The sequence below is a fragment of the Cervus canadensis genome, chromosome 1, assembly GCF_019320065.1.
Source record: "Cervus canadensis isolate Bull #8, Minnesota chromosome 1, ASM1932006v1, whole genome shotgun sequence".
NCBI lineage: Eukaryota > Metazoa > Chordata > Mammalia > Artiodactyla > Cervidae > Cervus > Cervus canadensis.
In genome coordinates, this window is record NC_057386.1 from 37,191,725 (window position 1) to 37,215,172 (window position 23,448).

General features: G+C 45.5%; 1 protein-coding gene across 4 annotated transcripts in view; it reads left to right on the plus strand.

The window, feature by feature from the left end:
* The window catches only part of SMG6 (SMG6 nonsense mediated mRNA decay factor), a 196,376-nt gene that overhangs the window by 93,929 nt on the left and 78,999 nt on the right, over positions 1–23,448 (plus strand). For all 4 annotated transcript variants that reach the window (XM_043478110.1, XM_043478116.1, XM_043478122.1 and 1 more), the window contains one exon: positions 9,958–10,159. In XM_043478110.1, the coding sequence (XP_043334045.1) occupies positions 9,958–10,159 (202 nt within the window). The remainder of the gene's footprint in view (positions 1–9,957; positions 10,160–23,448) is intronic.

A 23,448-nucleotide genomic window follows, 5' to 3' on the forward strand; every position in this document is an offset into this window, starting at 1 on the left:
CTCTCTCCCTTATTCTTTCACTTTTCCTATCTTGGTCTCTCCCTCGGCATGTCTCTCTGTCTGACCTTTCTGTCTCCCTTTCTCCCCTCCTCCCATCCCTCCCTCTGCCATCGGCTGTATTGTGGTCTCTGGCAGGCGTAGTACATTCACAGTTCTTTCAGGCTCTGTGTTGGGCATATACGTGTGTGTTCGGGAGCAAGCATCCATGCTCACTGTCTTCTCATTCTTGTCTAGTGCTCTTCCCTGGGAGGGGGAGAGTACTGGAAGGAGGAAGATGGATGGCTGGGATGGTACATTACATTTCTAGGCAGTGGGCAGGGGTGCTTCTCTGGGCTGTGGGCCAGCCATGCCATGGGAGTCTCCAGGCTTCTAGGTGACACACACAGGTTTCTGCAGCAGAGGTTTCTGGCCAGCAGTTAACTGACCTTTCCGTGTGGACTCTGGAGCCTGATTCTTTCTTGCCTTTCCTTCCTCATATTTCTCCCTTGCTCCTCACCCCAGGAAGCCACCCCTGGACCATTCAGCCCGCCCTCCCCAGGACCCCCCAACTCTGGCTCTGTAACCCTGTGGGTGACGCTCACAGCACCAAACAAATCTCTGCATCTTTCCTGTGACCCCTCTTTAAGTTTCCAGGATGCACTCCAGGCTGAGGACCCGTGAGCCAGAGTTGAACCCTGAGCTGGTCAGCTGTGGACACACAAAGGAACAGGCTGATCTGGCTTGGGGCAGCCAGTTCTCAGCAGTGATCCCTGAAGGGTTAACATGTCAGCCTCTGACTTTTCAGGCCATTAATCTGCAGTGCCGACTAGGCAGTTTGCAGTTCTGGAAAGAAATTGACGAGGAAGGACTCTTGCTCACCAAGTATCTCCAGCCACTGCTTCTGAGCATGTGCAGGGGTCACAGTGTCTTCCTCACTTTCCCTTGGCCTGGGGGGAGGCAGACTATCTGCTCCTGGAGCTCGGGCCTTCCCTGGGTCACTCCACCACACAGCCTTAGGTGTGGTCCACCCAGGTTGTTTCCCCATATCCTGGCCATCAGGCTGGCTAACCTCTCTGCTGCGACCTGTCTCCCTTCACCCCCCCTCCCTCTCCCACCCTCTTGGCTTTTGTTTGGCCGAGGAAATGGAAAGCTCACACAGGAAGTGCTGGGCCTCATTTGCTCGAGGTGCTGAGTCTGTTTTCTCTGTGGATGCTGGAGCAAATGGACCGTTGCCGGCTCATGCGAGCTGCTGCCCATCTTTGGGCAAGGGCTCAGTCTGCAGCCGGGCACGTGGTCCAGGCTACATCCACCCCCAACTGGCCTTCACCTCCAAGGCCACAGAGAGGCAGAGGGGGCTGGGACATGTCAATCAAATTTGCTCAGTATTTCCAGACTTTCCTTCACAGGGATAGCAAATCTGACCAAATAATGTGAATCTGATGGCTTAGTAAACAAGTTCCTATAGCTGTTAACTTACTCTTTGATGGGTACAGACTAGGCTGGAAAAGTCAGTGTGGTAGAGAATAGAGTCCTTCCTGCACTGTCTGCCTTTGCAGTCAGAATCAGCGGCTGGTTGTCTTTGGAATGCAAGTTTAAGCATAGAGGAGGGGCCCTGCCATCCCGGGGCCTGACCACAAGGTACAGTGGTTTGAGGGCTGGTGCCACTGGACGAAGCAGACCTGGTCTGACCATCACCCCACCTCATAGCCTTCAGATCCAAGCTGTGGAAAAGTGGAGTAAGAATTTATCTCCCTTCTTTCTGGTTTCTCATGTAAACTGCCTAACACTCACTGAATGGATGCTATAGTTGAGGGATTGGCAGGGTCTGGTGGTTCTTCTCTAGGTTACAAAATGACATCTCCCATCCACCGATCTTCCATACTGTGGAACCTTTTTCTTTTAAGGCTGTGAGGAATAACATACTCCAGATAGTTCTGTAGATGTCAGAACAGAAATCCAACCCTCTGACACACTAGGTCCCTATGCTGCTCTTGACTTTGGAAGGTCTGGGAATGTTCTCAAGAGAGTAGGAACGAAATCGCTTCCACCTAACACCTCTCCTTTGTGTATTTTCATTAGTCTGTGCCTGCATATGTTTTCTGCAAAGTCAGATTCCTCATTGATCCTAAACTAAGGTGACCAGAAAGCCTATGCTTCAGTTTTCTTCTCCTCCAGAAATGCCTACTCCCACTGTCTCCTTCACACATTTGGACCCTTGATTAATCTTGTTCCTTCATTCCCCTTCTGCCTTTCATTGTGTTACCATCGTTCCTTGCACAGTCAGTCACTGCGAAGCATCCTCCACCTTCTCAGGGGAATTCTAAACCACATCATGAGGTCTCCCTGGTTCTCTCCTCCTGGCCCATATTCCTCCTCTTTCTGGTCACGTTGACTGTTCCTCGCAGGAGCCACTTGGGCACACATGGAGCACTCGTCCTGATGGTGACAGGACTTCCCCGACGCTGCCGAGTGACAGGGGCAGGGCTTCAGAGCCATCTGTGCCTCTGCACACAGCGGCACTTGGTAGGCTGGCGTTGGCATGTGTGCACGTTGACTTCCCATTCGTGTCTGTTAGGAGTTGTAATGGGATGGCTTTGTACCCAAGATTTGGGTATGGAGGATTGTAGCAGGGTGTGGAAAGTTGCCTTGAGCCACTGTAAAAGGCAGTGTAGAGTGCTTTGGTCTGTTTAGAACAGATCACAGTGTTTGGAGGGGCCATTCACATGTTGGGGGTTGGAGGAGGAGTGGGGAGCACAGATTCTGTGCCAGGGCTTTCGTGAGAGGGGAGGGGCAGCCACTCCCGACTCTCATGCCCAGGGAGCATGAGGCCATTGTGAACGTCAGGTGGTGGAGAGGAGCAGAGTGACGGGCTTCCGCGAGCCCACACGTAGCCCCCTTGCATCCCAGGACCTTTGGCAAGGCGAGGGCAGTGGGACAACCTACCTCATTTCAGAGGCTCCGCCAAAGCCAAATCTTCCCTCATCTTGATCTCTAGTTCTCAGTAAGTGAAAGAGTCAGGGGACTTTGAGAACATCCAAACCTAGCCCAGCTGTGGCAGTTGGTTTATTGCTTTCAGCTGGTACTTGAACCCAGGTCCTGGTCTTGGAGGCTTTCCCAGGTTTAATCCCCGGAGCTTTCTCTGCAGCTGTATGACACTGCGCTGACCCCGAATGAGGATAGGAAAATAGAACCGGTGCCAAGCCAGAGTCTCTTTTTCATTTGGAGTCTGGCTGTCTGCCCATGACCAGGGTTACATAATGGGAAACATAGCCGGGGCTCTGGAGAGCCCGCGCTTCACCAGGCTGCCCAGACCTTCGCATTCTGATGCTATATATCTTCCTAATTGTAGCTCGGATGCATTTATCACACTGTTGGATTGGAGTACTGTTAAAAAAAAAAAAAACCTCCAGAAATTCCTGGACTTGCTGCTTTTCCATGGCTTGTCTTGTGTAGTCTACAGAGCATGCTGGAAATGACCTGGAGGGAGCCCCCTGAGGTGCCATCACCTCGGGAGACGTGGGGACATGGAGGGAGCGTGCAGTAAGCTAATTTCCGCAGGGAGCCCGCCTGTGCTGACCCTGTAGACGAGATAGACATTCCTGAGTTAAAAAGAAGCTCGTTCGCTCACCCTCATAGGGCAGCTCTAAAGTAAGAACTAATCCCAAGCCTAGTCGGCACCCCTTCAAGGACGCTTAATACGTCTTCCCAGAAGGGCATTTTAGGAGGTCACTAAGTACTAGTCCATCAGCACTTCCCTGAAGGAAGTGGTGGTGACTGTGGGAAGCCCCTTTGCTACCCTGGCTCCCCACCCAGTCTCCCTGGCTCCGGGTTGGGGCGTCAGCACTCTAGCCTGGCACCAGGGGGTTCCTCTTCCTCCAAGTGCTGAGTGTGGGGCACACGTGATCTCTCCCACGGCAGGAGCCGCCGTCCCCCGCCCCCCACCTCCTCCCTCAGGACTTCTTGTGAGAGGAAGGGGTGTTGGCCCAAGGCTCCAGTCTGACCCCAGCAGGGTACAGCCGCTGACCCCGGGAGAGTACTTTCCAGCTCCAGGCTGAGGTTATTTGGGTCCAGTGTGTGCTAAACTGAGAAGACGTGTTGGAGTGGTTACAGCTCAGAATTCAGAGAGGCCGGAACCGTGAGAATCCGCACCAGGGAGGCCACCGAGGAATCCACTCAGGCCGTGGAGATGTCGAGGTCCCCTGGGGACCACTCTTTCCCAAACACAGTGCTGATGGGTTTAACACACCATCGTCATGCGACCGAGGCCATACGTTTGAGCGTAGCTTGGGAGAACTGAAGTCGAATAAGGCGCTGACCTAGAGAGAGGTTGAGGGAGGCACAGGAGAGGTACTTGAGAAATCCTGGAATGAGGTTACCGTGACCTGCTGTTGGCCATAGGGCTCCAGCTGCACTGCTGAGAACATGAAGTTTATGTTCTCAGAGAAGTGCAGGGTGACTGGGCTGCAGATTGATTTTGCCCTATTGGGCAGAATTAATTTCAGCGGGCACTCTTCCAAGGGCCCAGGTTGACTTGTTTGTGTGAATTAGAAAGGCAGAAAGGATCTTCTTTAACTGAGTCTCGTAGTTCTCAGTGGTCACCTAATAAACAGTGACGTTCTCAGAGGATGGTATCTGGCCGCCCATGTCTTAACTCCTAGAGCAGTGAGAGCCCTGATAACGTTGTCTCCTGTTTATATCATGGTGGCATCTGGAAGATACACTGTGGTTCCCGAGTCTCAGAGAGAGCTGTATAGATCTCCCCCACCCGCTCCCAGGGTCTGCCTCATCCTGCCGAGCTGCCTAGCCTGAGACCAGAACCGGAGCCTCAGCCCACTGAGAACAGAGTTGGCTTTCCAAGGGGCTTACCGAGCTATTTCAAGCCCAGGTACTGTTCTTTTGACTCTACCAGACTGTTGCATTCAGGTCCATTTCTGCTATTACCTGCTCATTTCCTCCAGTTGGGTGGGTGGGGGGGGTGTCCTGCAGGGCTCCCGTGGGGCTTGGAACCCCGCGTGGAGGGTTGTGGGCTAGAATACAATGGTCCGTCAGCAAACAAGTTTTAAAAAGAGGATATAACATATCTTAAGAGCATTTCTCTTGCTGTGGCCTTTAGTCTTTCCCCTTTGTGGCTATAGTCCACAGACCATCTCTTTTTCAGTTTTCTTGTGCCTGGCTTCTGTGCCATCTTAGCCATGTTTCCAGAGCTCCTCACCCCAGGAACCGAAGACCCAACTCGTTTCCCATCTGTATTGCTTCTCTGATCTTCCATAGCTCCAAAACACAATGCAGGGCTTCTTCTCACTCAGCTCTTTCCGGGTTTGTTCTGCAGCTGTGGCGTTTGAATGTTAGTGTTTAAACAAGCTGGTATTACACAGGAAATGGCCACCTCCACAGGCCCCTGCAGGCTTGTAACATGGGGTCATTGTACTTGATATTAATCACCAGTCAGCCTGTTCCCCCAGTAAAAATATGAAGGGGTGTGTGAGGGCTCAGTCCTCCTCAGACTTGCCAGAAGGATGGCCTGAGCCCCAGTGGGGCCTTCATCCTCCATTCTCTGAACTGTCGTCCTGGCCTCGGGTGGAGTTAGAAAAGTTCATACCTGACCTGCTCCCTATAAAACCAGCAGATCTGCCTTCCTTTCTGAAGTTTAGGAAGGAGCTTGATAGATCTCTGTGGTATAACTTGCCTCGCACATCTCACACCTGAATCTTCTGAGCTCATTGTAGTTGAGTGGCATGTCGTATGAGGAAATGCCAAAATTGAAGAAACCAGAAACCCACTGGTCCACCTGAGATCAGGGCTTCTTGGTTCCTTGTACCGAAGCTGCTTTTCAAATGCTATTTGCAGAACTAACCCCAGCCCGAAGGGTTAATCTGATTCCCCGAGTCAATATCCCCCCAAACAACCGGCCAAGAGTGTGCATTGGTTCATTTCTGTGAAATGTGTTTCCCTAGTCACCTGGGCTGGCCTGGGCTGCATTGTATCGGCCGGCAGCTGCACCGCACTCAAACTGACAGCTACATTAAACCTTGGAATTCTGAGGCAATAAAAAGTAAATTAACTCTTATTTTTTTCCTTTCCTGGTGGAGTAAGTGAATGCCTGTCTGTAGGGAAGTGAGCAACCCTTGGTCCTGAGTGCATACCTCTAACTAGCCACTGCTGGTCGGTCCCAAGCTAGGATCTGGTGTGCAGATTCCAGCCAGAGGTCTGCTTTCCCGGTGTGTGGCATGTTCTGCGGGGTTGGACCACTGGGTCACCCTGCAGCCGCCGATCCCTGCTCACCAGTCACATCACAGTTGCCTGAGAGGCTCCCTTGCCGCCATTCTGAAAGCCATAAACAGACTCACATGCAGTTTCATGTTCTCTGGCTGCCTTGTGTCTGTTTGGGGGGAAGATTTTTTTTGGACTCTGGGAGCTTTCCCCAAATATGAGCTGGGACCAGAACAAACCAGAGGGATTTGCCCAAGCAGATAGCGCCCTAGAAGGGTCCATTTAGAACCACTGGTGCCTTGAGCATGTCTGGAAACTCTCCTGGGGAGTCATTTCCTAAGCTTTTCTAGAAGAGTGGGAGCGGTGTAAAGTTCCTCACAGCCACCAGAATTGGACATCGGGCCCCTTGGCCCGGGCCAACCTTGAATCCCTAGCATTCAAGGGCTGCAGTGGGGTGAAGGTTGGAAGGCACTCCCAGCTGGGATAAAGACTAGAGCAGGAAAAGGCTAACTTTTCCCCTTCTACTCAGACAGGAAGCTCTGTGTTCACCCACGGGACTGACCTCTCAGCCCAGAGGCCCGATCAGGGTAAGCTGAGGTGACGTTGCCCAGGTTCCAGGAATTACCTCATCCCCTTGCAGACATCTTAAGTTTGAGTTCAGACATCTCACCTAGTTTTTCAAAGTACTTCTTCCTTTTAGTATTAGTTTCCTGACACTCCCTTCTCCCCCACCCTCTGTGGGGAGTCACCGTATGGTCCATGGGCACCTGATCAGTTGTTGTGTTTATGGGGCTCAGTGAGGAAGGAGAGGACTATCAATGAGCTATGAAGTGATCTGGAGCAGCCCCACTGCGATACCAGAAGAAAGTAGCCACTAGACTCGTACACCCGTCTGGAGGGATCCAGACAGAAATGACCTTTCCTCGGAGCATTTTGTGTATTTGTTCCCTTGGTTCAGCTCAGTCTAGCTTGGCCCCTTGGGCCCCTTGACATTTCGGGGTTGGGAACTCAGGACACTTGCTTTGTCTTTTGGCATCAGCTGCTGTTTACAAATCAATACTAGGGTTGGAACTCCCATCCACTGCATTTCTGCAGTGAGTCTCCAGGTTTGGGCACAAGGTGGGTGGTAATGGGCGAAAGGCAGATGTGGGCAGGGGTCCCTCATGGTGGCCAGCAGTCTCTGGGAGGAGTCCGTTTTGGTTTATCTGAGCCTTAGGGACAGGGAGCATGGTAATGAGAACCACATGGTACCACATATTTCTTCATCTTGGATCCAAGATGGTAGGGGTGGGAGAACGAGAGAGGGATGTGGGGCCTCCCATTGTGGCAGCCATGGGTAATTTTCTGCCGCCTCTCCCTGGCATGAGATGCCGCTGCCCACACCACCACCACCTCCCCCTGCCCCCAAGTAGTTCCTGAAGCAGCCTTGATCTGCACAGCACCAACCAAGGCCCCCAAGCCAAGAATTCAGCTGGGAGACTTTTCACCTTCTTCCTTCTCGCTGTCGTCTTTCCTGTTTATTTTCCAAATTGCTGCTCTGCAGCCGAGCAGTGCCTGTTGGCCAGAGCTCACCACTGCTGTGGGATCAGACTCAGGCAGTGGGCTCAAGTGGCCAGCAGGGCACAGGGGGAGGAAGCGGGGAGCTGGAAGAGCCTCCCTGTGCGTCTCCCATGGGCAGCGCTAACCTCGGAGGCGGCCCTGAGCGGCCCTATCACATCCGGTGCTTGTCTCTGCAGCCGGGACCGGAGGATAAACTATCAGAGCTGTGGGGCAGTGCATCATTCCTCTTATTATTTTCTTCTCTGCAGATGGGGTCGTGGAAAGTTCAGTTCCTTTTAACCCTCCAAGTTCTGTTTATTCTACAGCTGGTAGCCTGAATGCCGCGTTTCCCATTACATCACAAAGGGGCTCAGGCAGATCTCCGCACAGAAACGTGTTGCAACTGTTTATTTTTTTCCATATTTAAACATTTCTGACAGCCAAACTCAGCCGAGCCAAAAGATGGAGCTTTGTGAATGAGTCCGGTCGTCGGTGTCTGTGCAGAGAGAGAGGCTTTAGAAAGCTCTCGCCCCTCCGGTGATTCTTCCCAAACACATTCTTGTTCCTGGGCAAAGCCTGGGAGGCGAGTCATTGTGCGGTACACGTGTGTTGATTATGTGCCGTTGTGTGATTAATGGAGCTGTGTTCCGCCTGGTTCCCAGGACACTCTTGAAAACAAGATGTTTCATTTCATGGCCTTTTCCTCGTGCAGCGATTTCAGTAAATAAACCAGTGCAGGCTCCTTCCACCTGGATCCAGGCAAGGAGTCCTCACACCTCCACTCCCCTCTCTCCCCCAGCATCACCTTCAGTGCCATGGCCCTTGAATGCCCTCTCTTCTGCCATCGCCCCAAAGCTCCCCATCTCTGGGAGAAACACTTTCCTCAGGTCTGAGGCCCCTCCCTGGCAGATGTGGCTCATGCGCAGTGACTCCTCTGGGAAGATTCCAGGATGGAGCTCGCTCTTATGGCTTTCTTCTGCTTCTCGCCTCTCGCCACCCCATCTCTTGAGCCTCATTGTAAAGCTTTTCTTTGTTATTCTGTGCAGCTCACTCCTTTTAGAGTACAGCTTAGCATCCGTAGGGCACTTGCCTGTTCCAGACACCTGGTTAAGGTAGCCTTCTGGAAAAGAAAGCCAAGTCCTGTACAGCCCAGGGCCTATAGACTTGGCAGGTCCCGAATCTGACCACAGTTTGGCTTTTAGAGCTGTGTCCCATACAGACGAAAAAAGAAAGCTCTAAGGATCCTTACCACCCACCAAAGCAGGGATGTGAGCCACAGGAGAGTTTTGACAAATGACAGTGTCAGAGAAATGAACCTCCTTTTTCTAATTTGGCTCTGAAGTTTGAACTGGGGCGAGCCGGACTTTGCCTTTTCAGGAGTTCTTACCATGTTCGACCAGGAGCTGGTGATACGCGATCAGGGGTGAGCAGCCAACCCAGTTTGCCCAAGACTGAGGGTTTTCTGGCGACTTGGTACTTTCAGTGCTAAAACTGGGACAGTCCCAGGCAAACCAGAAGAGTTGGTCACCCTGTACGTTACCTTCCACTTGTGAGGGAGAAGAGGGGGAGAGTGGTGGCTGAGACAGTACTGATGTCATTCACTTGCTGAAATGCTTGGGTGGCTTTTCCTTCCCAGGAGGATCTTGGCAGGCCAGGAATGAGGTTTTTGTTGGGTGTGTTTGATTGTTTTCCTCCTTACCTATAGGAAGAGCTCTCTAAACCACTGTAGAGGACTGGGGTGGGAGGCAACAACCACGTGACTTGTTGCCTGGTGTGTCTGGTCCCTCTGGCTGTGTAGGAGGAGGAGAGATTGGCATGGTGTTGCTGTCTGTGTGGCATATACTTGGCTGGACAGAAGCAGGGGAATTCTGGGAGCCGCCTCAGGCACTGGTTGTCTTGAATGTTTGAGTAAGTGTCTCAGGCACACTGTCTGGAAAGGTGACAGGACCTGCATTAGGCAACTGATTCTCTAAATTCTTTTTCCTTTCTGGTTAGTATTAAAAGCGTCCCCCTAATCAATTTCAACTTTGCAGAGATAGACACACACCCACCCACCAGATTACTGCCACGGGTGCAGTTTTGTCTCCGAGCTCTTTGGGTTAGATTTCCTGGCAGATGCCAGCCATAGACGGCATTTGCCACAAGCATGTCCCTGCCCACAAGTGCTTAGACGGCTTGAACTGGTCCCTCTCTAGAGCTGCTCTTCTCGTCTTCCCTCCTTTCTCGCAGGGTTGCTGTGGATGTGTGGTCGACGCTGGCTGACTTCTGTAACATACTGACTGCGGTGAATCAGTCTGAGGTGCCACTGTACAAGGACCCGGATGATGACCTCACCCTCCTCATCCTGGAAGAGGATCGGCTTCTCTCGGGCTTTGTCCCCTTGCTGGCTGCCCCTCAGGACCCCTGCTACGTGGAGAAAACCTCGGATAAGGTCAGCCCCAGGCCAAACATCCCTCCCCCGTTCACCCCTCCTCTCAATTCTCCAGACTTTTTTATTCTTGGGAAGTTTTCTGTGCAAACGGAACATGATTAAGTCATTGAGGAGGGTGTTAAGGGAAAATATCGACCTTTTAGCCGCTGACATCCAGCTCCATGTCCTGAAAAAAAAAAAAAAGCCCTCTCGACTTCCTTTGGTGTGTGTGTGCGCTCGCTGGCATGTTGTATATACGATCATTTCCTCACTTGTTTAAATAGTGCAGCTTGTGTTGGCAGTGCTCTCACTCAGCTCCAAATGGTTTGCATCATGCTTAAGGCACCCTCCTTCCTCCCCCCTTTCATCCTTCCCCCCAGCCGCAAAACTCTGCACTAGGAAAACAGCCAGGGCTTTTTCCCTTCTCTAAGGAGGAGAGTGATAAATAGGTGACTAGAGAGAAGCAGACACCATGTGTTAACTTACAAAAAAAGCTTTTAGGAATATGAAGCATTCCCCGCTGCCTGGTTTCTATTTTTCTTCCTCTGAGGACCGCGTTTTAACCTGAACTTTCTCCTTGTCTGTCTGTTTATAGAAAACAAAGCCCATTGCCTGTTGCCCTGGTGGGGACTGTGGAGCTCTCAGTCTCTGCTCAACATTTGGGTCTGCGGCCAGGTGTGGGGAGTAGGGCCGTCCTTTCCACTTCCCATTCCCGTGCGGCAGTTGCTGGGCTGGGGAAGTCGCGCCCACAGACCCCCTGGAACAGGGTCTCCTCTGCCAAGCAGGGGATCCCTGTGACTGACCCCTGTGCAGAATTGTTGGCGTCACGTCCCCTAGGGGAGAGCCTTTTGGGGACAGTCCCACAAGTGGCTTCTCAGAAGGAAAGCTTTTGAGCTAGATGAAGTATGTATAGAAAGGCAGGTAGATTTTTTTGTCGTTATTTTAATGTCAGATAGTAAAAGCTAAAATCCAAACATAAACTACAAATATGAGAGATTTTATGTTGAATGTAAATTTTTTTAATTCATCTTTGTGAAAAAAGGGTCTATGTTCCTTGTAGACAAGTAAAAAGGAAAAAAATGCATCCACAACTCCTCTACCCAGTGGTAATACAACTGTTGTTTTTTCTGATTATATACAATCATATTTAACTTCCAGTATATGCACACACTTTTCTTTTTTTTTTTAACACGCCTAGGGATCATATTATTCATGTTATTTGTACTCTGCTTTTAAATATTTATTTGGCTGCACTGGGTCTTAGTTGTGGCGTGAGGAATCTTAAGTTGAGGCATGTGGGATCTAGTTCCCTGACCAGGGATCAAACTCTGGCCCCCTGCATTGGAAGTGTGGAGTCATAGCCACTGGACCACCAGGGAGGTCCCTGTAATCTGCTTTTTTCACTTGTATCTTTTAATGTATTCTTAAATGGAATCATGTTTGAGGATCACTTAGTATTCATTTCTATACGAAGATTTCTTTAACCAGTCTTTGCTTTATTGAATCAAGGGACTGTCCTGAATTTTTGAACTACTATAATAAGTGAAGTGATTCCTTATAGTAGAATTTTTTTCATATATTCCCTTTGGTTAAATTTATATAAACAGATAAAGGTCTCAACATTGACATATCAATGAAGTTTAAATGCAGTTAATGACTAATATTGGGAATGTGAGAACCGTTCTCTCTCTAGAGGAATACTCATTTTGTGTTTTTCCAGCAAAAAGTTGAAATAAAGTCCTGCTGTTCTAGTCTCCGAAGGGAATACTAACAGGGAGTTGTCGTGTGTGAGGCTGAGGACAGCTAACACAGTGCAGACTTTATGGAAGATGCTCAGTTGGAAGAGAAACTGGGCAACCGCAACTTGGGCCAGGGGAAACCTAGTACGTCCTGTTCTTCTGTGATCATAGGGTGGTCTTGACTGTGGAGGTTGCTTTTGGAAATTGGCTGTTGGGTTAACTGTCTTTCAGTGAAGAACACAGAAGGAGTCCTAACCAGCTTTAGACTTGCTAAGCCTTTCACTGTGTGGCATGTGGAATCTTAGTTCCCCCACCAGTAGTTGAACCCGTGCCTCGTGCAGTGGAAGTGCGGAGTCCTAACCCCTGGATTACCAGGGAAATCCATCTCCCAGCTTTAGTGTGAGCATATGATACATGTGTCTGGTACAGTAGATGATATACAACAGCATGTGGTAAGTACACGCCTGGCAAGAAGAACACAAAGCCCGTGGTCCGCGCCCTCAGCCTGTGGTCGTGAGTCACAGGCTGCCCGGGGCAGTCGCAGCTCACTGAGACTGAGGTAGTCTGAAGGTAGTCTCCACTTCAAGGACTGTGAAATAGGCATGTCTAATGATGCAACATCTCCAAATCCAGACTTCTGAATTTCCTTCTCCTTCAAACCTGATCTGTCTTCAGTCTTCGCATCTTGGTAAATGGCAGCTTTGACTTTGGGGCTACTCATGTCAAAATTCTTGGGGTTATTCTTGGCTCCTCTCTTCTCACACCTCCATATCTAATCTGTCAGCAGTCCAGGTCTTCTTTACCTTCAAAATAAACACATACAGTGCTTTCTTACCACTGCACCCTAGTTCAGTTCAGTGAAATGCCTTCTGACTAGTTTCTCTAGCTCCTGCCTCCTGCTCTCCAGTCTATTTCCAGCACAGTATGATCTCTTTATTTTTATTTATTTATTTTATATTTGGTCGCGCTGGCTCTTCGTTGCCGCACACCGGCTCTCTCCGGTTGCAGTGCGCAGGCTTCTCGTTGCAGCGGCTCCTCTGGTTGCGGAGCGCAGCTCCAGGCGCATGGGCTTCAGTGATTGCAGCTCCTGGGCTCTAGAGCCCTGGCTCGGTAGTTGTAGTGCACAGGCTTCGTTGCTCCCTGGCACGTGGGATCCTCCTGGACCAGGGATTGAACCCATGTCCCCTGTATTGGCAGGCAAATTCTTTTTTTCTTTTAATTTAAATTTATTTATTTTTATTTGGAGGATAATTGCTTTACAATATTGTGTTGGTTTGGAAGAGAGGTTCCAGAGGGAGGGGACATAACGTATACCTGTGGCTGATTCATGTTGCTATATGGCTGGTGAATTCTTAACCACTAGACCACCTGGAAAGCCCAGAGTGATGATCTCTTTAAAGCATCAGTAACATCATATCCCTTCTCTCTGAACTCTCTGGTGCAGCTCCTGCTACTCTGCTTGTGCCCAGTACGCCCTAGTCACATTGGCATCCTTGCTGTTCCTCAGACCAGCCGCACACTCAGGGTCTTTGCACTTGCTTTCCTCATAGCCTGGGACACCCTGTCCCCAGAGCACTGTGTTGCCCTCTCACGCCCTTCTCAATGCCATCTTGGTTGGAGAGGTCTTCCCTATGTAAGGTGTACCCTATGTAAGATGCTACATACCTTCCTTTGCCCTTTTCTCTCTTTCTCTCCATGGCAGAGAAAAATAACATCTCTTAAATATCTAGCATGTGTCAGTCCCTGGACAAGCTACTTCTGTCCAGTATTTAAGTCCACACAAAGTGCCCACCAAGTAGGTATTAGTACCTTCATTTTATAAAAGAGACAACCGAGGCTCAAGAAAGGAGCGAAGAATGATGATCAGCTCTTAGGAAACATCTCCACCGCTGACCTGGAAGATCAGTATTGATATGGGGGACTCTTCAGGAACTCTTGACCTTTTGGATATCTGAAGAAGACAGACATCTTCTCCAGCTTCTGGTGTTCACGACTAAGAAATGTAAAGTATCTCAAGGACTTGGTAGCGGCAACATGAGAATTTCATTGTGGTTGAGAGTGGTCACGTTTGGTTCAGCCTGGATGTTCACTAGACAGGTGCTCACTGAGCAGACCTACACCACTCCTGTGTACACAGCAAGAGAGCTCCAGACATACAAGGCAAACGCCCACCTAGTTTGGGAGAGAACTTGTGGCACACACAAAGATGTGACAAGCAAACAAGTTAATTTGCATGTATAGTTAAAGAGGCATTGCTCAAGGAGCACTGATTTGGCATTAACCGATCACTGTATTTCCCAAGCATATTCCAAGAAACTCTAGTTTTATAGGTTCTTAATAGTTAGGTGAAAAAAAGTTCCATAATCATGTAAATTAGAGTAACAGTATTAGAAACTGTTACTGCAGGACTTCTTGGAGCTTCTAATGTAGTGTACATTGCAAGAAGGATAGCCTTTGCTACCCTTCCCAAACTTGCTTCACCCTTGATCTTTTTGATTTGCTGAACATCTTTCAGGATTAATATTCTGCCTAAAAGAAACAAGCTGTAATAGAAAACCCAGGCATGGGATGAACAGGAGGTTGAGAAAACAGGTGGCTGTTGGGATTTTTCAAAAGTGAGATAAAGAGTATGGGTTAGGGTAAAAGCAACAGAGCGGAGCTGGCTACATATAGACAGAAATACCACAGACGTTGAACACTAGAGCCAGCTAGGAGAAAGTGATGTTAAGTTCATGAATGGCTGCTCGGCACCTTAATTCACAGGTTTAGTATCTTATCCAGGGTCATATAGCTAAGTAAAGTTTAGAATCCTTGTCTGTATGACTTCAGAATATCATATTCTTAAGAATGATTTGACATCTAGGATTTGCTTCAAAATAATCTGGGGAGGAAGGAAAGTGGATAGGACTGTAGATAGGGAAAAAAAGGCCAAATGTTGATCATGATTAAATCTGAAAAACGGGTTTTTGTTGTTGTTCAGTTGCTAAATTGTATGTCTTTTCAGTCCCATAGACTGCAGCACCCCAGGCTTCCTTGTCCTTAACTGTCTCCTGGAGTTTGCTCAAATTCATGTCCATTGAGTCGGTGATGCTATCTAACCATTTCATCCTCTGCCACCCCTTTCTCCATTTGCCTTCAACCTTTCCCAGCATCAGGGTCTCTTCCAGTGAGTCAACTCTTTGCATCGGGTGGGTACATGGAGTTTATTATATTAATAGTATTCTGCTTTTATACATATATGAAAATTTCCGTAAGAACAAGTTTTAAAAGGATAAATAAAACCCTGTGTCCTTTTTGCTGCATTATACTGAATAAGCATAAGTGATTGGAAAAGTAATCAAACCATAATAATAGTAAGTTTAAGATTTTGCAGTCAACTGGTCAGGTTCCAGGAGTGCTAAGCTCTTTACACATATTTCCTCACTGAAACCCCAATAACCCTGTGGGCAGATAGGAGAAGTGGTAAAAAGGAAATTATTTTAGGAGAAACATGTTGAGTTCATGTTATATATGTTAGTCAATATCAAAAAAGCGTAATTATCTAAAAAACATGCATGTGACTGTATAGCTATAGGTAATACTGAACAAGGATTTATTTAGTGACAGGCTATTTCTTTTCTTAGGCTCTAAAGCTCTAGCCATTTAATGAGAATCAAATCATTTATGTCATAAGTAGATGTAAGCTATCCTCATTCTAGCTTCCCCAGGTAGGTTAACTTGTGTGATCTTCTGTGTCTTCATTCCCATGTTACGTTATCTAACCGAAGAACTCAGTGAAGAACTTTCCAACAAGTTTATGCTGGGGCAACTTTTAAGCCTGAATAAGAAATATGGATTGTATTATAAGGTGATGTTGTTTAGTCCCCTCAGTTGTGTCTGACCCTTTTGCAACCCCATGGACTGTAGCCACCAGGCTTCTCTGTCCGTGAAATTTTCCAGGCAAGAACACTGGAGTGGGCTGCCATTTCCTTCTCCAGCAGATCTTCCTGACTCAGGGATCGAACCCATGTCGCCATTTCTCCTGCATTGCATGCAGATTCTTTACCTCTGAGCCACTGGGGATGATGTTAGACATCTCACAATCATATCCCATTCATTCTTGCAGTCACCTTTGCTTTCTGTCTGGATGTAGGATCCCAGGAAACTGTCATTAATACATAACTGAGGCTAAAGATGGGATTTAAACTGTCCAACTTTTGAAACCATTGGCTTGTCCATTTCTTAAAGGACAGTTTTGGCAAGTTGCTTGTTGTACACATAATTATGCAAACATTTTAAATAGAAAATGTAGAAAAGCACAGGAAAATAAAAATCACCTACAAACTACCACCTAAAATTAGCTAGTGTTAAGGTTTCATATGTGTCCTTTCAGTCTCCACCCCCCTCCCTCATGCTTATATGTGTGTATTCTTTTCCTTTAATACTATTGGAATCATATAGTATATGCTTCTTGTTTTGTGCTTTTTTTTAAAAAAAATCCTTGTTTTTATATATATACGCACACACACGTATACATACATACATACATAGTTTGGGGACAAAAGTTGCCTTTGTTTTTTGGTGATCTGAAAAATACTCATTTTAAGTGGCACTGAGTTTTTGAAAAACATGACATAATCTTCTCTAAGGATCTACATCAAGAATGAAAGGGGGGAAGAAAGTCAGTTGACTATCCTATATTTAAAATGTAGAAATTAGGACTGCTTACAATATGTATTTTCTTTTTCACACAATTGCATTTTGTTTCTAAATTTATAATTATTTCAAATTTATTTTAAATGTTTTCAGTGCTCAGTTTTTAGTCTGTTTATTCTGTGGCTTTCCCATTTTTATGTTCTTTACTTTGACTCATTTGTTATTTAGATGTGACATTATAGAATTTTTCCCAGCAAAGATAACATGAAGGCTTTTTAAAAATTAAGGTGATTTTTGTAAAATACAGTAATATATATATATATATATATATAATATATGCAAAAGAATCAAACAGTTCACAAAAATATGTAGGCAAAAGTCACGATCTAGGGATAACCACTGTTAACAATTCGATATTTGTCTTTTTATACCACTTCTATGCCCATTGAAATGTATTTATAAACGTATATACATATATGATCAAAATGATAGTGTGGTACACATTCTCTTCTTTACTTTGTTCTTTTCATTAAACAATATATCAATGACATTCTTCATGGCTGCTATCTGAACACTTGTGTTTTGAAAGTGTTCTTATTTTGCCCTTGCACATGAATGGCAACTTAGGTCAACTTTTTTCCCCTTTAAAACAATAGCTATTATTCCATTGCATTAATGGTTAGGAAAAAATGAAGAGAAGTCTTACTTTTCTTCTTTTGTAGGTTTACTCGCCTCCCCCCCCCATACAGCATGGGTAACTTACAACTTCTTAAATCTTGAATTTCAAATTATATGAGGATTTGTTTAGATGTTGGGCTCTATAGTTTAATGTTGTATGGCATATAATGAGCTCTTTAAGAAGCAGATGCAGTTCTATCTTTGCATCAGAAAAGTTTTCATGTCTCATGTCTTTGATTACTAATGTGTTTGTTCTTTTCTTTGGTAATTTCTTTTCTCCTGACGTGTGTGTTAGATCTCTATTCTTTGTCCTCCGCATATCTTTCTGTCATCATTTTAATTTTTTTTTGCTTTTGCCTCTACAGCCTCAAAAGGCTTCTCAAGTTTTTCCTCTCTGTAGTTGGTTCAGATTTTTATAGTGTTGATTCTATTCTTCACTGCTTCTAATTCAGTTTTTTAAATCTTCTGTTGCATTATTTGTCTCCTTATGTCATTTCCCTGTCTTATCCTGGAATCTTTATATTTTTGCCTGCCTTTTATCCAGGTCTCTTTTATCGTTTTTGTTTTTATCATTTTTTAGCATACTTTACAAAATCTGTGATTTTAAAAATCCAATCCGGTGTGAGAATAAAGCAGATACTCTTTTTCATCTAACCTTTTTCCTCTAAGTGTTCGGTTACTCTGTCTCTCTGCATGCTCTGCTCCCTTTCTTTGTTCTAGGCTCTTTTCCCTGGGTCCCAGGCTTGTATTTCTGCAGTCCAGTGTTGGCCATTTATGTTTCTTTAAACAAAGGTTTACTCAATTCCGATATTTTGTCCATGACAGGTTAGGTAGATTCTCACTGGATGCCTTCTTTATCTACAGATATTATTTAAAATCCCCTTCTCAAGTCTAAAATTGGTTGAAATATGTTTGTACTACCACGTCACCACCCTGAAGGGCATGGGGAGGAGGCCAGGTGGTGTGCATTCTCAACATGTGAATTTATTTTCTATATGTTCTGTCCTATGTATAATGGAGCTACTTACCAGAGCTAGCATCCCATGTCCAGTTTTTGTTTCACCTCAATGATAAGGCAGTTTCTGACCTTCCCAGAGCTGTGGCCTACCATGTCAAGAAAAAATTCCACCCTCTGGCCACTTCCCATTTACATTTTTGGGGGCCTCTCTAAACTGCTGATTGTGAATGGTACTAATCTGTAGCTGTGAAAAGTCTTCTAAGTGGTATTCTGCATCTGCCCCCATATCTTCACATTTTGTGGTGGGCAGAATAATGCCCTCCCCCAAAGATGGACCACATCTTGTTCCCCCAAAACCTGTTAAGTAAATTACGTTACAAGGCAGAAGGGCCTTTGGAGATGTGTTTAAGTTAGGGATATTGAGATGGGAAGGTGACCTTGGATTATCCAGGTGGTTTAACATATTCACGAAGGTCCTTACGAGGAGGCAGGAGGGTCAGGGTCAGAAAAGGGAGACGTGGTGATGGAACCAGAAGTCAGAGAGAGAGATTTGGAAATAGTATGCTGCTGGCCCTGAAGATGGAGGAAGGGACCATGAGCCTTGAAATGCCAGGTGACCTCCAGACACTAGAAATGGCAAGGAAACGGATTTTCCCACAGAGTCTCTGGAAAGAACAGCCCTGCCAACACCTTGATTATAGGACTTCTCATCTCCCAGGCTATAAAATAATAAATTATGTTGTTTTAAGTCATTGAATTTGTGGTATCTTGTTAACAGCAGCAGTAGGAAACTAGTTGATTCTTCGAAAATGAAGAATTTTGCCAGGTTCTTCATAGTTTCTTCTCTGCTTTCTTTTTATTTTGCCTTTTAAATTATGAAATATGCATATGGAAATATGTAAAACAAAAAGACTGATCACACAGTGAACAACTGTTATTACCACCAAGCATGTCAAGAATTAGGGTGAGATAAGAGTCATTAATTACCAGTTTCATTCAGCTTATTTTGAAGGTTCTAGCCAGTACAGTAAGATAAGAAAAAGTACTAAAAAGACAATTGGAAAGAAAAGACAAAAAAAAAAAACACTATATCTGTAAATAATGTGATTCATATGTAGAAAATAAGATTAAATTATTCAGATTAATAAGTGAGTTTAACAAAGTTGTTGGATATAAAGTCAGTATACAAAAATCAATTCCATGTCTATATACTAACATCAAGCAAAGTAAACTTTTTTTAAGTTGCTCTCTTAGGAAGGGAAGCTGTGGATTGGCTCTTAATGACCTGTTTCTAGCTATCCTCAATCCACCTGGCAGTAATTCCATAAGGTTTGTGGCAGATGGATAGCATTTTCCCATTTAACAGCTATTGACTGCTATGTGTCAGGCACCATGCTAGATTCCGTGGCCCTTGTTGTGAACATGATAGACAAAGGAGGTGTTGTGGGGAGTGGGGGGTATGCTCAGTGTGGTCCCTTCAGTTGGGATTTTGAAATTAGAGTTATTTAACTCAGAAGCGTATGCTTTTAAGTTTTTTAAAATTATTTAAGTCTTTCTTTGTTTTACAAAATAGATGTTCCTTTGAAGAAATATTAGCAAAATCAATATTAGCATTAAGGAAAAAAAAGATCCCTTGATCTTCTTGTCTTCTATTCTGGTTGGATAGATGGATGGACAGAGATACATGTGAAGTTTTTTGCTTTTTAACAGAACTATAATGAAACTACATATATTGTTTTGTAATCTACTTTGGTCACTTAGCAGTAGATGTATCCTGGATATAATTCCGTATTCACTTGTAATGTGAACTTTAATGACTGCATTATATTAACGTGTATGGACATACCATAATATTTTAGTCCTCAATAAGACATTTAGAAAGTTATTGACTTTTCATTTTTGTAAATGATACTATCTCAGGCAGTCTTTACTTTTTTAAAAAAAATCAGTTCATAAGGTACATTTTGGAGTAGAATTACTAGGTCAGGTAGTAATTCCCTGGTAGTCCAGTGGTTAAGAAGTGCCTGCCAACACAGGGGACATGAGTTCAATCCCTGGTCAGGGGAGATCTCATACACCACCAAGCAACTAAGCCTGCACACCATGACTCCTGAGCCCGCGCTCTAGAGCCTTTAGGCCGCAACTGCTGAAGCCCACTCAGGCCCTAGTGCTCGTGCTCAGGAATAGGAGAGCAGGGTGCCCTCTCCTCTCCCCAGGGAGAGCCTTACCACCGCTGGGGAAAGGCCCGCTCACAGCCACGAAAGCCCAGTGCAGCCACAAATTAAATAATCTTTGAGAAAAGAAGAAAGAATTACGAGGTCAAAGAGGGGATACAGATTTTTAAGACTTTTGATAAATAATGCCAAATTACCCTCCAAAAAAGGTTATAGCTCTGTAAACTGCAGAATATCATCTCTTGTTATCTAGCATCCTCACTAATCATGAATGGTTTGATTTTTTGTAACTAAGCCAAAGATGGGCGAAAAATGGCATCTCATTGTTTTGATTTTCATTCTTTGTTTACTAATAGGGGTTTTTTTTTCCTTCCTAGTGTTATGCTTACTGAGTATATGTATTGGTATCATATTTTATAAATTATGTTCTTTGCCCATTTTATGATTAGAATGCTCATCCATTTTTTCTTAATGATTTGTAAAGGCTTTTTATGAATAACTTTTGAACTTTCTTTGGTTACCCTCATACAAGAGGTGTTTTATTTTTATACTGAATAAGATAAGAGCTTTTGGAAACTTGGAAGGGAGAGCACTCTCTAGTTTTTAGGCACTACAACATGCATGTTCCTTTGTCGTACCATGCCGGATAAGATCTCTTTTTTTTCACCCTTTGAATTATTTCTCCTTCTCGCAATTCCTTCTCTGTTGGTCTGTAGATATCTAAGGAAAAATCGCTTCTAGTCAGATGTTTAGAAATAAACTTTGAACTGTGTTTATTTCCTTCACTGTTTTGTGTTCAGTCGAAGGGGCCCTTGCTGTTGACACAAGGGGCTCTAGAGTGAGCTCTCTAGTTGTGACTCATGGGCTTTGTTGCCCTGTGGCATGTGGGATCTTCTTGGACCAGGAATCAAACCCGTGTGCTCTGCATTGGCACATAGATTCTTAACCACTGGACCACCAGAGAAGTCCTCTTTCTTTCTTTTTCTTTTTGCCTCTTCTCACTTGAGGTATAATACGTTGATGGGCCAGTTTGTATGATGACTCATTTCACTGGTGGCCCTTTGGCACTAATCTTTTATGTTATGTATTTCTCTCTCTGCTTGTTGTTGCCCTCCCTCACCATTTTTTGTGTGCTCTCTCTCACCTCTTTACTAATAGTATATAAATTTATAGAATTACTAATTACCACTTCCATTTACTTCCATCCTTTCAGATTATATCAGTGACTGCCTGATGTATAGAGGGCTTCCCAGGTATCACAGTGGTAAAGAATCCAACTGCCAATAGATATATCTATCTGTTTATCCATCCACTTGATCATGGCCATTTGGGTTGCCTTATCTTTTAATATTAGGAGTAAAGATGCTGTAAACATTAATGTACCATCTTTTGTGAACAGATGTTTTTATTTCTTTTGGGTAGATTGCTAGAAATATCAATAGAATTGCTTTGCCATATATAAATGACTTTCTTAAACTCCCGAATTATTTTCCAAAGTGGTTGCACCATTTTACTCCCACTAGTGATGGATGAGAGTTCTGGTTGCTTCGCATCATTGCCGACATTGTATTTCTAGTTTCTATAATTTTAGCCATTCTCATGTATCTCATTTTAATTTTAGTTGGTGTTTTCCTAACGGTGAGCTTTTCACGTGTTCATTAGCAATTCATAGATCTTCATTTAAGAAGTGTCCAAATCTCGTGCCCATTTTTAAAAATTGTTTTCTAATAGGATTATAAAAGTTCTTTCTAGACTCTGGACACAAAGCCTTATGAGATTTTGTCCTGTGAATATTTTCTTTTGTTTAAAATCACTGGACATTGCGGATAATTTGTTAAAGAGATTCTGGACTTCGTTACCTTCCTCTACAGAGTATTCTTTGTGGTCTTTTTTAAGAGGCAGTTATATTACTGCTTGATCCTCTTGAAGGTATAGGATTAGCTTTTATACATCATTAGTGCAACTATGTCAGAACCTAGGATGTTTCTCAAGCCCCACTAACTTGGTGATAGTCAGCTTCCAAGCCCTGTCTCTGCTGCCAGTTTTGCTTTAGGCTGGGTTTTAGAAAGAATTAGTGCACATTCAGGTTAGGTCTAAATCTAGGATGTGGCCTGTCTGGAATCTCAGGTGATTTTCAAGGGATGTTGTTGTTTAGTCGCTAAGTCATGTCTGACTCTGCGACCCCATGGTCTGTAACCTGCCAGGCTCCTTTGTCCATGGGATTTCCCAGGCAAGAATACTGCCATTTCCTTCCCCAAGGGATCTTCTTGACCCAGGGATTTGAACCTGCATCTCCTGCATCAGCGGCGGATTCCTTACCCCTGAGCCACCACCTCTAATAGCTGTCTTTCCCGCTTTTAGCCCTGGAGCGGCTGCCATCTGGTGAGCCCTGGTCATCTTGGCCTGCATAAGTACAGTCTAGCCTTCACGTACTTGTACACTGAGGCGTCTCACATGGACTTCAAGCCCCTTCTTTGCACAGCTTCTTTCTGTTCATTTCCTTACTCGCAGATTCAGCCCTTTCAGCTGCCTCAAATTCTGTTCTCTGTCTCCTCAGCTCCTCAGGACAATCGTAATATCCTTGGGATTCAGCTTTCTGTATCATGGTTGGAAAATTATCCCCAAGCAGAGGATGGAGTGATTGCAGGCTCATTTCATGAGTTTCTTTTCCCTCAGGAATCAATGTCTTGCACTGCCTAAAAATAGTTGCCATATATATTTTAGAGCTGTTTATGGGGTGAGGACTAGTCCATTACCATCGTGGTCAGAAAAATAAGATGGACTGTCTTTACTTTTTTTTTTAATGTTTAGTTTTATTTATTTAGTTGTGGCTGTGCTGGGTCTTCGTTGCTGCGTGGGCTCTTCTCCAGTTGGGGTGAGCACGGGCTCTTCCCTAGTTGTAGTGAGCGAGGGCTGCTCTCTAGTTGCAGGGCACGAGCTTCTCATAGAGGTGGCTTCTCTTGTTGCGGAGCATGAGCTCTAGGGCACGTGGGTTTCAGTAGTTGTGATGCATGAGGTCAGTAGTTGTGGCTCCCGGGCTTTAGAGCACAGGCTTTCGACAGTTGTGCATGGGCGTAGCTGCCGTGGCATGTGGACTCTTCCCGGACCGGGATCGAACCCATGTCT